This window comes from Diceros bicornis, chromosome 34, assembly GCF_020826845.1.
Source record: "Diceros bicornis minor isolate mBicDic1 chromosome 34, mDicBic1.mat.cur, whole genome shotgun sequence".
Classification (NCBI taxonomy): Eukaryota; Metazoa; Chordata; class Mammalia; order Perissodactyla; family Rhinocerotidae; genus Diceros; species Diceros bicornis.
Window position 1 is genome coordinate 26,165,654 of NC_080773.1, and position 15,188 is coordinate 26,180,841.

At 48.9% G+C, this 15,188-nt stretch overlaps 1 protein-coding gene across 4 annotated transcripts; it reads right to left on the minus strand.

The window, feature by feature from the left end:
- Positions 1-1,082: 1,082 nt before the first annotated feature.
- KLK12 (kallikrein related peptidase 12) lies at positions 1,083-9,449 on the minus strand. Of its 4 annotated transcripts, none has more exons than XM_058529971.1 (6): positions 9,413-9,449; positions 5,399-5,454; positions 4,768-4,927; positions 3,653-3,912; positions 2,608-2,741; positions 1,083-1,726 (listed from the first exon to the last, which is right to left on the minus strand). In XM_058529971.1, exons 2-6 carry the CDS (start codon positions 5,433-5,435, stop codon positions 1,571-1,573), a joined length of 747 nt encoding a protein of 248 aa, XP_058385954.1. In that variant the 5' UTR covers positions 5,436-5,454; positions 9,413-9,449; the 3' UTR covers positions 1,083-1,570. The 4 variants fall into 4 exon arrangements, with proteins under 4 accessions (XP_058385954.1, XP_058385956.1, XP_058385955.1 ...); XM_058529973.1 differs by lacking the exon at positions 9,413-9,449 and adding an exon at positions 5,590-6,016 and having other exon boundaries at positions 4,801-4,927; XM_058529972.1 differs by lacking the exon at positions 9,413-9,449 and adding an exon at positions 5,590-6,016 and having other exon boundaries at positions 3,653-3,909.
- Between the last annotated feature and the right edge of the window lie 5,739 nt (positions 9,450-15,188).

The window sequence follows — 15,188 nt, forward strand, 5'->3', positions numbered from 1 at the left end:
GCAGGACAGGAGGGTGGGGGAGGCAGATTGGGGCCTGTGGGAAGGGAAATGAGCCCTCTGTGGGCACCCCAACCTCCAGGGCTTGCTTCTCTGCCGACCCTTCTCTCTGCTCCCCTCTCCCCACCTCCCAGAACCTGAGGTCCTCTGAATCCAGCCATGGCACTTACTCGCTGTGTGACCTAGGTCCGATGACTTCTCAAATCTGAGCCTCCTCAATCAGTGATGATCCCTACTTCTCCCGGCTTGTTATCAGTTAGATCTCCTCTCTTGGTCTTGCCCTCCTCTCTCCCCCAACCAGATGTGGAGCAAGACTGCTGGGTAGGCCTGGGTTCTGACAGCAGCCAGCCCTGGCCCCAAACTCGGGCTCTGCCTCTTCCTACCCAGGTGACGTGGGACGAGGGACTCCACCCTGGTGAGGCTCGGTTTCTTCATCTGTGAGATGGGGGGGACAGCCCTGCCTCTGGGGGTTGGGATGAGGACTTCAGGAGAGCCAAGTAGAGCAGGTGCTCAGCAAATGTTCCCATGGCTGTCGTGATCACCCCGCACTCTCTCCTACCTCCAATTCCCCTTCTGTTCATCGGGGTGAAGAAGTTCTCTTCTCACCTCCTGGAGAGGCGGTGAAGACAGAACCCAAGAAGTGGGCAGGACTATTTTAAGACCTGGGCTGGGTCCTCCTGCTTTCCAAGGCTGCACCCACACCATCCGTCACTGCAGACATATGAAGACAAAGCCACATCCCACCTGAAATATAACATACGCTCAACTCCAGCGGAGGCAAGTTGCGGTTGACCAGTTGGAAGGATGTTACGTTTAATAGACATTTAATTAAATGGTTGTGAATTTTTTTTTTATAATTTTATTTATTTATTTTCCACCCCCCAAAGCCCCAGTAGATAGTTGTACGTCATAGCTGCACATCCTTCTAGTTGCTGTATGTGGGACACGGCCTCAGCATGGCCGGAGAAGCGGTGCGTCGGTGCGCGCCCGGGATCCGAACCTGGGCCGCCAGCAGCGGAGTGCGTGCACTTAATCGCTAAGCCACGGGGCTGGCCCTAAATGGTTGTGAATTTTGATTTCACAGTTTTCATTTGGTATTTTGGAGCCAATCATTTTTTCTCCCCTTTATATCCTTCATGGGCCCTCGAAAAGCTTATAAGCTCTGGGCACTGTTCCTATTGTGCCGCATGGAGAAAAATGGCCCTTATCTTTATTGTTATAAGTAACTTTTTCTACTCCACTCCTGTGTGACCCCTGAGGGAAAATTCTCTCCCTCTCTGATCTGTATTTCTACGCCTGTTAGGTAGGGGAAATGAAACTCCAGTCTCAACCAGCCTGGGGACATCAAATAGACAGACATATCCCCTCCTCCAGTTATATTATATTTATTCCAGATAGTCACACACTCCCTCCTCCCCCAATCATGGGTCTTAGAAGGGCTGGCTGGAGTTGAAGTTCCAGGAAGATACCCAGACCAAGAAGTTTGGGAGCTGGGGGTGATGATGGAGGAGATGTCGGTGCTCTGAGGGTCAGAGTGGCCCCCAAGCTGAGGGATGGAGGTGGAGGGAGAAGGTCAGTTGTTCCTTATGATCTTCTGGATCCAGTCCACATATTTGCAAATATTGGTGTAGACTCCCGGGATGCCTTTTTGCCCACAAGGCTCCGTGGCCCCCCAGGACACCAGACCCTGAAGGACTCCTCCACACACCAGAGGGCCCCCAGAGTCACCCTGGAAGGCAGAAGGAAAAGGAGCACAGACTGAATAAGGGAGAAATCCTGTTCCCATGTTCCCTCCTCCCATCCCTCAACCCATTCTTGGGCCTTGAAGACTGGCTCCAAGCCTGGTCATCCTTGAAAAGATCACAGCCAGGTTCCTGAAGACAACAACAATGACTGACCAATAGAGAACACACTGTCCGGAGGGGCCAATCCCAGGGAAGGAGGGCGGGGCTCCATGAAGGTAGAGCGGTCCCTCAAAGACAATGGCTGGGGCCCTGGCCAATGAGGGAAGAGGGCACCATCACCAATGACCAATCCCAGAGAAGGAGGGCGGGACTCCATGAGAGTTCTATTAAGGACAATGGCTGGGACCTTTGCCAGTAGGGTGGGGCAGCCTCCTCTCTGGAGTACTCAAGAAGGCAAGGTAGCCGAATTAGTGGGTGAGAGAGTCCTCCAGCCCCCTTTCCTGCCCCCATCCTGGAATCTCTCAGTCTCACCTGGGCCAGCATCAACTGGAGGATGTATGGGGAAGACTCAGAACCGGAAAGAGAGCCACTTACCTACCTGAGCTCCAAATGCCGGTTCACTCTTTGCCCTCCCCCATCTTCTCTCTCTGTCTCTTCCTCTCCCTCTCTTTGTGCCTCTCCCATCTTTCCCTCTCTGCTCCTGCCCTCCCTCTGTTCTCTTTTCCCATCCTCCCTCTCTCTGTCCTCCATGTTCTGGCTTTCCCTCCTATTCTCTGTCTCCTTCCCCTATTTTGTGCCTTCCCTTCTTTCCGACCCAATCTCCATCCCCATCCCCTTTCTCTGACTGGCCCTCCCTCATCCCCTCCCACTTGTCTGTCCCCTACTTCCTGTCCTGGGTGACCATGCATTGCCTGTCTTCGCTCACCTGGCAGGCATCCTCCCCTGCTACGCCGCCCGCACACACCATGTTCTCCGTGATTCTCCCGGGGAACACGGCCCTGCACTTGGCATTGGAGACGATGGAGACATTGAGGCATTGGAGCTGATCCGGGAATGGGCCTGGGAGAAGAAGGTGGATGCTGCAAGGTTCCCCAAAGCTCCCCTCTTTGGGGCCACTTCCCTCCTCTCAAGGAAGCCCAATCCAAGTCTATACCCTACTCCCTCCCTGTGACCTCCACTACAATCCTCAAACTTCTAAATTTCAGATTTATACTTGATTTCATAGTGACCCTTGACCCCAGTCCGTTAGCCCAGGCCCCCTGACCTTTAACCTATGACTTCGAGTGCCATAACTCAAGACCCCCTTTGTCGCTCCAACCTCAGATATGATGAATCCAGACCTGATTTTCTCCTTCAATCCCAGATGCTGTGACTTTCAACTCACAGTCTTATTACCCTTTGATCCCAACTTAACCTCATGTCTTCTCTCTGTCTCCCCCTGGCCCCATGTCTTCACCTTATCCTCCAACCTCAGCTCTGCATCCTCTAGAAACCACTGGTTGCAACTCCAAAGTGACCTGTGATCCTAGTTTATGTGACTCCAGACTCCATGACATCTAACCTTTGGCTCCACACTCCAAACTCTATGGCTTCCAATCCCAGACCACTGATTCCTGATGAAATCCCAATTTCCGTCCCCAGATTGTAGCTAGCTTGTGCAACATCTGTATCCCATGACTTCAACTCTACAATGACCTCTAACACCAGAGACCGTGACCCACGACCCCAAGATCCTATTTATATATGCCTTTTGCTCCAGTCTGATGACCCTGACATCACTCTGACCTCTAACTACCTCCCTGACCCATGACTTCTGACTCCACATCCAACCCCTTAACCACTTTGACTCCCAAGACCCCGATCCACCATGATCTCAGTCCCCTGATGCTTGACCCATCCTTCCTCTGAGATGGCATGACTCCTAACCTTTCACCCTGCACCCGACTTTTGCCCATCCAGGGACCCCTTACTCCATGATTGATTGGTGAGGCCCCAGCCTGAGACAAGGCACTCAGTGCCGGGTGCTGCACAGGTGGTGGGCAGGCGCAGGGGTTGGACACTCTGGGTCAAGAAAACGGGGCTGCCCAGTCGCAGAAGCCGGAGGTCATTGTCATGGCTCTGCCGGGCTCCCTGGTAGCCGGGGTGGGTCACGGAGAAGCCGCTGCGCCGAATCTGTTCCGTCCAGTCCAGTCGGCTGAGCCTGTGTTCCCCCAGGCGCACCCAGTACCTGCTGGGGAGGCGTCACGGTGGCTCAGCGGGGGGCCAGTGGGCAGTCCCAGCCCCCCAGGCCCTGCTGTCTCTCTTTGCTGCTCTGCATTTCGGTGTCTGTCCCCTCCTCCCTCATTGACTTGCTCTTTCTCTCTCTGTAAGTCTGTCTCTTCCAGTCTCTCGGTCTCTGTCTCTATCACCATCTTTCCATTTCGAGGGTTTGCCCCATTCCTCCTCCCCATGCCATTGCATCTGTGTCACTTTCTGATTCTCTTAGCCCGTGAGGCCCAGGGGGGCAGGGACACCTGTGAGTCCTGTTCACGCTCTGTTCCCACCACCTAGGAGAATGCCTGGGCTGTCAACACTGTCTGATAAATAAACTAGTGAATAATGAGTGGACTCTCTCTGTCCTCCTTGTGTCTCTCCCTGTCCCTGAATCTCTCCATCTCTTCGTGTCTGAAACGTTCACAAAAACTCCAGAGCTTTGGAGCTAGAAAACCCAATCCTCTCATTTTACAGATGGGACCACTGAGGCCCAGAGAGGTGCCAAATGTGGTCCAGGGCCCAGACTGGGTCATGGAATGGCTGGGGATGGTGACAGATGCCATGTAGGAGGGAAGTGGGAAAAGAGGGAATGGGAGGAGGTGGGTGGGCAGGTTCCAGGACTCTCCCCTGCCCTCCACCTCACTGCACTCACCCAGCCCCACCACAGGCCCGTCATTGAGGAAGTCCTGCTCCTTGTCTAACCTCAGACACTCTTGCTTCAGGACCATCTCCTTACTCTTCGGCACCCCCTCCCATAAGCCTTAACTCCCAGCGCTCCTCTCCCCATCACCCTCCCTTCAGCCCCTAGGAAGGGACCCAGACAGGGGCTTACCTGTTGCTGCAGTGAGCAGCTGTGAGGACCCACCTGCGGTCGATGAGGACCCCCCCACAGCGCAGGTTGGTGCCCACAAACAGCCCGACCTGCCAAGGCTGTGAGTGAGGGACACACTCCCTGCCGCTTAAAATCTTCACGTCAGTCTCGTGGCTGAGTCCTGAGGACAGGAGTGTAGGCCAGAGAGGTGGGGTTAGAGACCTAGAGATTGTGGATTAGAGACAGGAAGAAACACAGAGAAAGAGGCAAGAGGGAGACAGAGATCCTGACAGACAGTCAGTGAGAGACAGTCAGAGACAGGGATACACAGACTCAGTGATACATAGAAAAAGACACAGTGAAACGCCCAAAGAGACACAGAAAGCAACAGAGAGAGAGAGATGCTTAAAGATAGGAAGAAATAGAGAGACAGATTCAGAGAGAGAGAAGGGACAGGGACATAGTGATAGGGAGAGACAGAGGGGAGATGGATCAAAAGATACAGGGAGACAGAGGTGCACGGGACCCTGCGAGCTGGAGGTGATGGGGGGCACAGAGTCAGCCCCCCTCCCCTCCTGTGTGCCAGGCTGGGGGCCAGAGCTGGATGGGGAGATGAGGAGAGAGGGACCCCTTTTCCCCCTGGTGAACTCACCAATAACACACAGGAGCAAAAAGATCCTGGGCCCCATAGTGGGCCACCTCCCAGTTCTGGGGAGAAAAAGGGGCATCTCAGAGAGGTCCCTTTCCCTGCCAACTGCCTCCCCTTTCCCTATCCCTCCCACCAGCAGCTCCATGAGGAGGGGATGGCCTGCCTATCCCTCTCTCTGCCTGTCACCTTCTCACCTTGTCTCTCTGCTGTCCCGTCCTCCAGGTGGCTGTCGCAGCTTCAACCTATGACAGTCTGCCTCTGTCCACCTACCTGCCTGTCCTTTTCACCGGCCAGCCACCCTGCCAGTCAGCTGCCCCACCGTCCACCTGGCTTCTCAGCCACCTCTCATGCTGCCCCACCTGTCCCCCTCCTCCTGTCTGTCTGTCTCATGCTGCCAGCTGACACAGCTTTTAACTCTCTTTGTCCCAGCCCATTCAGTTTCCGGGTTGAGGGAAGGGGACAGGAAGACACGGGGTGGGGCACCCTCTAATTCTATAGAAACTCTTCTCAGCTGACGACACTTAACTGAACTTTACAGCTAAATGGAAGGAGAGAGGGGAAGGGACCCGGGAGAGAAGGAAGGAAGTCCCAGCCCTGCTACTTCTCCCCCCTCTCCAAACTAACCAGAGCCTGACACCTCAGGAACTGGGTCCTAATCCCGGCTCCAGTGACGAAGGCTCAGGGAAGACACGGTGTGAGGACACCTGGGGCCCCTCCCCACGTGGTGCAGGGAAGGGTCAGGCGGATGGAGAGGCTGAGAGAGGAGGACACTGGGAATGAGAGGCAGGGAAACCAAGAGCAGAGGGACCGAGGAAGAGAAGAGGAGAAGGAAGAGATTTCGACATAGATGAGACAGAAGAGGGTTTCCAAACTGGCTTCCACAGAAGTCTGATTCTAACTGAATTTTTTAAATGCACAGTCAGCTCTGCTCCCTGCTTCCAGAAGCACAGATCTGCTTCATACATGCGGTCAATTTATCTAATTCTATGACAGTTTTTCTCTGCGTAACGGCTTCCACTGAGAAAGAGACAGGGGACAGATAGGGACAGAGAGAGAGAATTGGGGGATAAGAGAAGTCTGTGCTGGTTTATCTGAGTTTTTGCTTCATTTGTGAGAGAGGAGGAAGGGAGAGAGAATAAAGATAAAAAGGGAATGAGACTCAGAGGGAAGGAGATGGAGAAAGAGTCAAGAGAAGGCGGTCGGAGACAGAGATTGCAAAGAAACAAAGAAACGCAGGAGAGGCCTCCCCACACCACTCCTGTCTTTTAGTCCCTCACCTTCTCTTGGGGTCTTGAGTCTCTTTCCCTTTCTGAATTCAGAATCATGAAACTTCAGCCTTTATTTTTCTGAGACACCGCCTAACTCAACCCCTCCCTTTTTGCAGATTTTTGGGGGATCCGGTTTATTGAGGTGTAATTTACATGTAATGAAATTCACCCTTCAGCTTCAGTTGGTGGCTGCCATGCTGGAATGCCGCCCAGCTTTGCCAATCCCTCTGACTTTTCAAGAGAAGCTAGAAATTCAGGTTTATAGTGGGACGTTTCTCGATTTTAAAATATTGGCAACAAACAAACAAACAAACTATAAGCCCAACACAGATCTCTCTCGGGCTTTCCCTCTCCCTCTCTCTTTCTGCCTTTACTTTTTTTTTAAGTAAAATTCCGAAAACATAAAATCCAGCATTTGAACCATTTTAAAGTCTACAATCCAGTGAATATCACTACACTCACAATGTTGTGCAACCATCGCCACAATCTAATTCCAGAACATTTACATCACCCCCCCAAAGACTCTGTACCCATTAAGCTGCTGTCCATCAACAGATGAATGGATAAATAAAATGTGGTCCATCCATACTATGGAATATTACTCAGCCACGAAAAGGAGGGAAATACTGATGCATGCTACAACTTGGATGAACCTTGAAAACAGTATGCTCAGTGAAAGAAGCCAGACACAAAAGGCCACATTTTGTATGATTTCGCTCACATGAAATGTCCAGAACAGGCAAATCCATAGAGACAGAAAGCAGATTAGTGGTTCCCTGGAGCAGGGAAGGGGGAATGACTACTTACTCGTTCTTTTTTGACACACAGATTTGTAGCTTGTAGCTTCTGGAAAAAGCCAGTCTCTCCTTTTTGTAGCTGGAGGCTCAAGGAGGACAAAGACAGGCTTGTGGCCACACATTTCCTGCTTCCAGAAAAAGCTCTGGGCGCCATGGCCACCACCCCCAGGGAGCCCTCAGAGCTCTCCAGTCCCCTTGCCTCCCGTTTTACTCTTGGACATCATCACAAACTCAATAGGAAGCCCATTCCCTAGAGAGAATTCAGCTGCCCTGACACATGCGGTGAGTGCCCAGCGCATGGAGGCTGTCAGACATATGGAGACTGAGGCAGGACTGGATGAAGACACTTGCCCAAAGCCACACCACTGGTAAGTGGCAGAACTAGAGTCTGAACCCAGGCAGGATGGCTCCAGAGTCATTATTATCCAAATACAGGAATGAACAAATGAATGACCAACTGGATGAGTACATGCGTGAATAGATGAACGTAGGGATGTTCCTACAGGTTTCAAAGAAAGAATATGGCTTTTGGAATCATACGGACCTGGGTTGAAACTTCATCTCATCCCCTGACTCCCTGAGGGCCAATCAGGCAACTCTCTTTTCCTGACCTCAGTTTACTCATCTGAAAAATGGTCCTAGAAGGAAGCTGAAGGTCTACACATCATTTCCTCTTGGGATCATCAAACAAGGAAACAAAGATGAGTGGAGACATCAGGTATGTTAAGTATAGACATGATCAACATTGCTCTTATTAGTTTATTTCTTTATAAAGAAGGAATTTTCAAAGTTGACTTAGGTGACAGAATCTTCTCTTCTCAGACATGAAGAAATATCAGCTACAATTTGGAGGTGTTCTTCGCCTTCTGTCTCTATCTTGACACTTCTCTCTCATTCTATTTCTCTGTCCCATTCATTCATTCATTCATTCATCAAACATTTTGAGATGCCCTGTGTGCCTGACTCTGCTGGGTGATGCTGGGACCACAGAGTTTAAGCAGAACCAATTCCTGCCCTGTTTCTCTACCCTCTTTCCCAGAAAACTTCTCCACGGAGATCCACTCACTGCTTGCACCCCACAGCCACAGTCCTTTTGGGTCTCCGGAGTTTTCCATGTTGAGCAACCCAGTGGTCACTGCTCCGTTCTCGTCTTACTCAGCCCTCCAGCAGCATCTGACAGTTGACAGGACCGGCCGCTCCTCTCCCGGCTTCCGGGGCACCCTGTATTTCTAGTTTCCCTCCTACATTTCTGGCTCTCCTTCCCAGCCTCCTCCATGAATAGGCCTTTTTTTCCTCCACCGATGGGTGTCTTTACAAACAATCGTGTTCCCAGGGCACCCTCCTAAGCCATGTCCTCTGCACTGACTGCATACACCTGACAGTTTCACCTGTCACCTGGGGCAAGATGGCTCCTAGGTCTCTCCCCAGCTTCAGGCCTGTGCATCCAACAGCCTCCTGGATGACCGGAACCGAGCTCACGTCCATCCCCACCGACCTGTTCTCAGACCCCACACCCTCTATCTTTGTGGTGTCCCCACCATCCACCCAGTCCCCTAGTCCAGACCCTTGGGAGACTGATTTCTCTAGAACCCAGTTTCTTTCCTTTCTTCCGAGACATCGCCCTGGGCCCCCAAGTCCGCCTCAACCTCTGACAGCTCCCTGGCTCCCTGTCTCTCAAATCTGTCTCCTGGGCTCCTGCCCTCTGCAGCCACTGGCCTCCTAATGCCCCTGGGCCCATCTCAGTCAGTGTCCCTCGTGAGCTCGGCATCTTCCCCCCACCCCGGTTCTCCATCTCAGGGGGGCCCCACCATCTGCCCATTCACTGGGCTGAACCCAGACACTATCCTCCTAACCTATTCTCAGCTTCTTCCTCCTATCCCAGACTGTGCCCCAGCTGAGCCCCAGCTCAGGCCTCATTCCCTACTCCCTGGACCCTGACCCTAGCCTCCTACCTGGATTCTGGTCCTCCAGGCTCCCCCCAGACAGCCCCACAGGAGTCTTTCTATATCCAAAGCTGACCTTGCTCCTCTCTTGCTCACAGCCCTCCCACGGCTCCCTAGTATGTATTTGGTATTCATCCCAAGGTCCTGGCACAGAGCTTTTGAAACTCTTGGAATTTCCTGAGTGGTAGGGGTGAAAGGAGCATCTTTTGTTATTCATAACAAGCCCCTTGTAACCCTACCGAGTTTATGCTAATGAGGTGACTCTTGGGAGGGGATAGGGGCTGGTTGCCAGGGGAACCAACCATGTGATTAGAGGGTTGGAACTTTTGGTTTGACCCCCCCCCCCCAGACCAACCACTCCCCGCTCCGTTGACCTTTGAGGGAGCGGGCAGGCACACAGATAGGTCCAGGCACGGAGATGCATGACTCAGGGCCACTTGAAGGAGGGCCACCATCCCAGACCCACGTTCCTGAAAGACAGCTATCGAAACTTCTGACTGAGGTCAGTTAACTCTACAACAATGCTCCCTAGTTCCCAAGAAATGCAGTGCCAAGCAGCACAGCTCAAAATGCATGCCTGCCAGCTGGCAGCAGGGTTCATGAGCAGGACAAAGACAGATGAGAAAGACCCTGGAGGTGGTGGTCATGTCAAGACTCCTGCTCACAGTGCCAAGTGTGGTCACCCCACAGAGGCAGGAAGGATCCTTTGGTGTGTGTGTGGCACCATCAATCTCAACATCTGAACAGACTTTTGGGTGGGGGAGTCCGCCTTGTTTCTGTGGGACAGCTACAACATTATCCTTCCTTATCCCCTCCTCCAGGAAGCCTGCCCTGGGTCTCCTGCCTCCTCAACCCTCCCGCAACCCGTCTGCTTCTCTCATCACTGTCCCTGTTAGAATGGGAGCTTGGGCTCATATATCCATTGCCCCCTGTGACACTGATTTATAATAAGAAATATTTTGTCTTTGTCCCCATTTCTAGCACAGAGGTCCTAAAACCCTTGGAATTTTCCAAGTGATGAGAGCAACAAAGGTGTCTTTTGCTGTGTTAATGAGATGACTTTTGGACCCCACCTAAGGATGGAGGCTGGTTGCCAGGGAAACAAACCATGTGATTGACGGGTTGGGGTTTTCAGTCCCATCCCCTGACCTCTAGGGAAGAGTGAGGGGCTGGAGTTAGAATCCACCGCTGACGACCAATGATTTAATCAATCCTGCCTATGTAATGAAGCATCCATAAACCCAAAAGGTTGGAGTTCAGAGAGCTTCTGGGTTGGTGAACACGTGGAGATTTGCGGAGAGTGGTGGCCTTGGAGAGCATGGAAACTCCACACCCCTTCCCTGTACCTGGCCCTGTGCATCTCTTCCATCTGACCCTTCATGAGTTATATCCTTTTGTAATAAACTGGTGATCTAACAAGTAAAATGTTTCTCTGAGTTCTGTGACCCCCAAGGAGGGGGTCGTGGGAACCTCTAATCTATAGCAGGTTGGTCAGAAGCACAGGTAACAGGTGAAGGGCGACAGTCTCGTAGGACGGAGCCCTTAACCTGAGGGATCTGATGCTATCTCCAGGTAGATAGTGTCAGAATTGAGTTTGAATTTGAGGACACCCAGCTGGTGTCTGAGAATTCCTTGGTGGTGTGCGGGAACCCCTCCCACACTCCCACACATTGGAATTGGGTGCAAAACCCAGTTACCCCCATTTGCCCGGAAAGCCAGCCTAGTCCCTTATACTAGGTCATGCAGTTGGGGCAGTGTCTGAATTTGGCTTGGACCTTCCAGACTAGAGGGGAATGTCTCTGGGAATATTCTTGGAGAAGTACAGGAATGCATCTCCATCAGCCTGGATGGGTTCAACACACTGGTGAATTTCCCTTAGTCTAGGTCTACACTTCTGTCAAATGGGGAGCTGACATTTCCCTGACTGGGGTCTAGGGAGAATGAAATGAACGGGCTTTATATGCCTGGCCAACGCTGGAAGTATTGTTAACCCTCTGACACCTCTCCCTGCCTGCTTTAGTCTCTACCCTAGTCTTTTCCACCCCCTTCTCTCCCTCTATCAACCTTGCGAATTCCTTCCAGCACAGGATTCCATTGTTACTATAATTCCCCTGAGCAAAAACAGGCAGGAGCGCAGGTGGCTCCAAAATTCTTGGAGAGGGAGGAGGGAGGGCTGAGAAAGCTCGCCACCTGGCCTACCTTCCTGAATTAAGGTGTTGTTGTCAGTAGAATCTCCAGCTCAGGTACATCATTATTATCTGTTCCGCAGGAAGGATTTGGGTGGCTGCCTACCATTCTTCCCAATCCCCAGCTGTCATGCAAGGCTGCTTGCTCTGGCACTCTTGGAGACAGAGTAGCATAACAATTATGTCAATAAGAGCAACAATAAGACCAATGACAGCTGCCACTTAGTAAGCATTTCACTCAGTGTCAGGTGTTCTGAGTGCTTTTCACATAGTAACTCAATTAGTCCTCCCGAGAGCCCTCTGAAGGAGGAACTACTTTTTTAAAGTTTATTACTATATTTAGATAGTTCTCAATCCTCAGATAGAGAGTTGAATTAGACAGTGGCACATTATCTTTAGTGATCTGTATAAGACCCCTTTTGTTTTCCTAATTTATTTTATTCGCATTCTCTTCTGCTATTGTCTTGGTCATTGTGTATCTTTTGCTGTTGTTTTACTATTGTATACCCTTTGCTATTGTTGTTATTATTGTGTATCCTTTGCTACTTATTATTGTGTATCTTTGCTATTGTATGTATTGTCGCATAGCTTTTTTATTAAGGTGAAATTCACACATTGTAATTAACCGTTTAAGGTGTACATTTCAGTGGCATTTAGTACATTCACAATGTTGTATATCTTTTTATTAGTATATGTTCTTACAAATCGTGTATTGCTTTGTGTGCATGTATTTTTAATTTATGTCAATGGTATTGTGGTAGATAGCTTATTATAATTTTTTTTGAGCTCAGAACTATGCTTTTTTCATTTTTAATAAGGTACTATCTACATAAAATAAAATCCATTCATTTTAAGTGTTGAGTTTGATGAATTTTGGAAATTGGATGCAATCCTGTAACCACCACTATAAATCAAAACATAGAACATCGCCCTATCCTTAAGCTGCCTGCCTGGAGTTCTTTTTGCAAAATCTCCCCTCCCTGCCCTGGCCCCAGGCAACCACTGATCTACATTCTGCCACTAAAATTTTGCCTTTTAAAGAACATTACATAAATGCTTGGTTTCTCTCACCAGCACAATGCCTTTCAGATTCATCCATGTTTTTGCATTTATCTATCAATTGTTCATTCCTTTTTATTGCCAATTAGTATTCCACAATATGGAAAGACCACAATTTGTTCATTCACTGGTTGCTGAATATCTGAGTTGCTTCCAGTTTTCTGACTATTACAAATAATGCTGCTGAGAACATTCATATACAAATCATTGTGCGGACATATGTCGTCATCTCTCTTGGGCAGACACCTAAGAGTGCAATTTCTGGATCGTATCATAAGTGTGTTTAACTTTATAAGAAATTTGCCAAAAGTTTTCTAAAGTGGTTGTACCATTTTACACTGCCATCAGCAGTGTGTAAGTGTTCCAGCTGTCCCACATCTTCACCAACACTTAGTATTGTCGGTATTTTTAACTTTCACCATTGAGGTTGGTAGCACCATACCTTTAAGATTCCATTCATGTTGCTATGTGCACATCTAGTCTGTTGTTTTGTTTTTAACTGCTGTATAGTCCTCCATGGTGGTCTTCACCACATCCTATCATCCATGCACCCAATAGTGGGCACCCAGGTCTCCTCTAATTCCCAGCACAGCAAACAGCTCAGTGATGAACACCTTGAACTTGTTCCTTTGTGACCTGCATGATCATGGCTCTAGGATAGACATCCAGGAGTGGAACTCCTGGATCCTAGGGTGTGCACAGACATAACTCGATCAAGGAGCGCCAAATTACTTTCCAAAATAACTGCACCAGTTTACATTCACGCCGGCTGTGCACTAAGGTTCCTGTGTCTCTGCATCCCTGACAATACTTGGATTATTTAAAGATTTTAATCCATCTGATAAAGTGATATGTTATTAATATTTGCATTTCTTAGATGCCTAAAGAGTCTGTGCACCTTTTCATATCATTTTTTTTTTTGGTTTCCTCCTCTACAAATCTCCTGTTCATATCCTTTAACATTTTTCTTATTTATATGCAGGGTTTCCTTGCACATTCTAGATAGCAACCCCAGATCAATATTACAGATTGCAGATATCTATGCCCATTGCTTTGCTTTCTCCATGGCATCTTTTGTTGAACAGAAATCCTTAACTTTGATATAATCAAATTAAACAAGCTTTACCTTATAGTTAGTCCTTCTGAAGTTTTAAAAAACACTTCCTCATCCCCAAGTCACAAAATTTTTCTCTGCCATTTTCTTCTATTACCTTTATAGTTTGACCTTTTGCTTTTAGGTCTTTAAGCCATTTGGTGTTAAGCACCCTTGTTATACTCATTTAACTCATGGGAAACCCACACATCTAGGGACAGCTAATTTTCAACGAGGGAGCCAAGAACATACAATGGAGAAAGGAAAGTCTCTTCAACAAACGGTGTTGGGAAAACTGGACAGCCACATGCAAAAGAATGAAAGTAGACCATTATCTTACACCATACACAAAAATTAGCTCAGAATGGATTAAAGACTTGAATGTAAGACCTGAAACCATAAAACTTCTAGAAGAAAACATAGGCAGTAGGCTCTTTGACATCTGTCTTAGCAGCATATATTCTTTTTTGTGTGTGTGAGGAGATCAGCCTGGTGCTAACATCTGCCAATCCTCTTCTTTTTTTTGTTGAGGAAGACTGGCCCTGGGCCAACATTCATGCCCGTCTTCCTCCACTTTATATGGGACACTGCCACAGCATGGCTTGCCAAGCAGTGCGTCGGTGAATGCCCAGGATCCGAACCGGCGAACCCTGGGCTGCCGCAGCGGAGTGTGCGCACTTAACCACTTGTGCCACTGGGCTGGCCCCATTAGCAGCATATTTTCAAGTACCATGTCTGACCGGGCAAGGGAAACAATAGAAAAAATAAACAAATGGGACTACATCAAACTAAAAAGCTTCTGCACAGCAAAGGGAACCATCAACAAAACGAAAAGAGAACCTAACAATTGGGAGAAAATATTTGCAAACCATATATCTGAGAAGTGGCTAATAACCAAAATATACAAAGAACTCATGCATCTCAACAACAAAAAAACTAACAAGCCAATTAAAAAATGGGCAAAAGACCTGAACAGACATTGCTCCAAAGAAGATAAACAGATGGCCAACAGGCACATGAAAAGATGTTCAACATCATTAATTATTAGAGAAATGCAAATCAAAACCACAGTGAGATATTACCTCATGCCCATCAGAATGGCTATAATTAACAAGACAAGAAATGACAAGTGTTGTAAAGGATGTGGAGAAAAGGGAACTCGCATACACTGCTAGTGGAAGTGCAAACTGGTGCAGCCACTATGGAAAACAGTAAGGAGATTTCTCAAAAAATCAAGGATAGAACTACCATATGATCCAGCTATTCCACTGCTGGATATTTATCCAAAGAACATGGAAACACAAATGCGTAAAGATATATGCACCCCTGTGTTCACTGCAGCATTATTCACAATAGCCAAGACTTGGAAGCAACCTAGGTGCCCAGCAAGGGACGAATGGATAAAGAAGATGTATATAGTATATATACTATATATAGTATATAGTAC

What these genes read in the sequence shown, in the direction of transcription:
- KLK12 (XM_058529971.1), bottom strand. Translation starts at nt 5,435, where the DNA reads ATGGGGCCCAGGATCTTTTTGCTCCTGTGTGTTATTG. An exon ending in TTTGCTCCTGTGTGTTATTG is followed by an intron (nt 4,928 to 5,398) that starts GTGAGTTCACCA and finishes TCCTGTCCTCAG; the next exon opens with GACTCAGCCACGAGACTGAC. An exon ending in CCTCACCAATCAATCATGGA is followed by an intron (nt 2,742 to 3,652) that starts GTAAGGGGTCCC and finishes TTCTTCTCCCAG; the next exon opens with GCCCATTCCCGGATCAGCTC.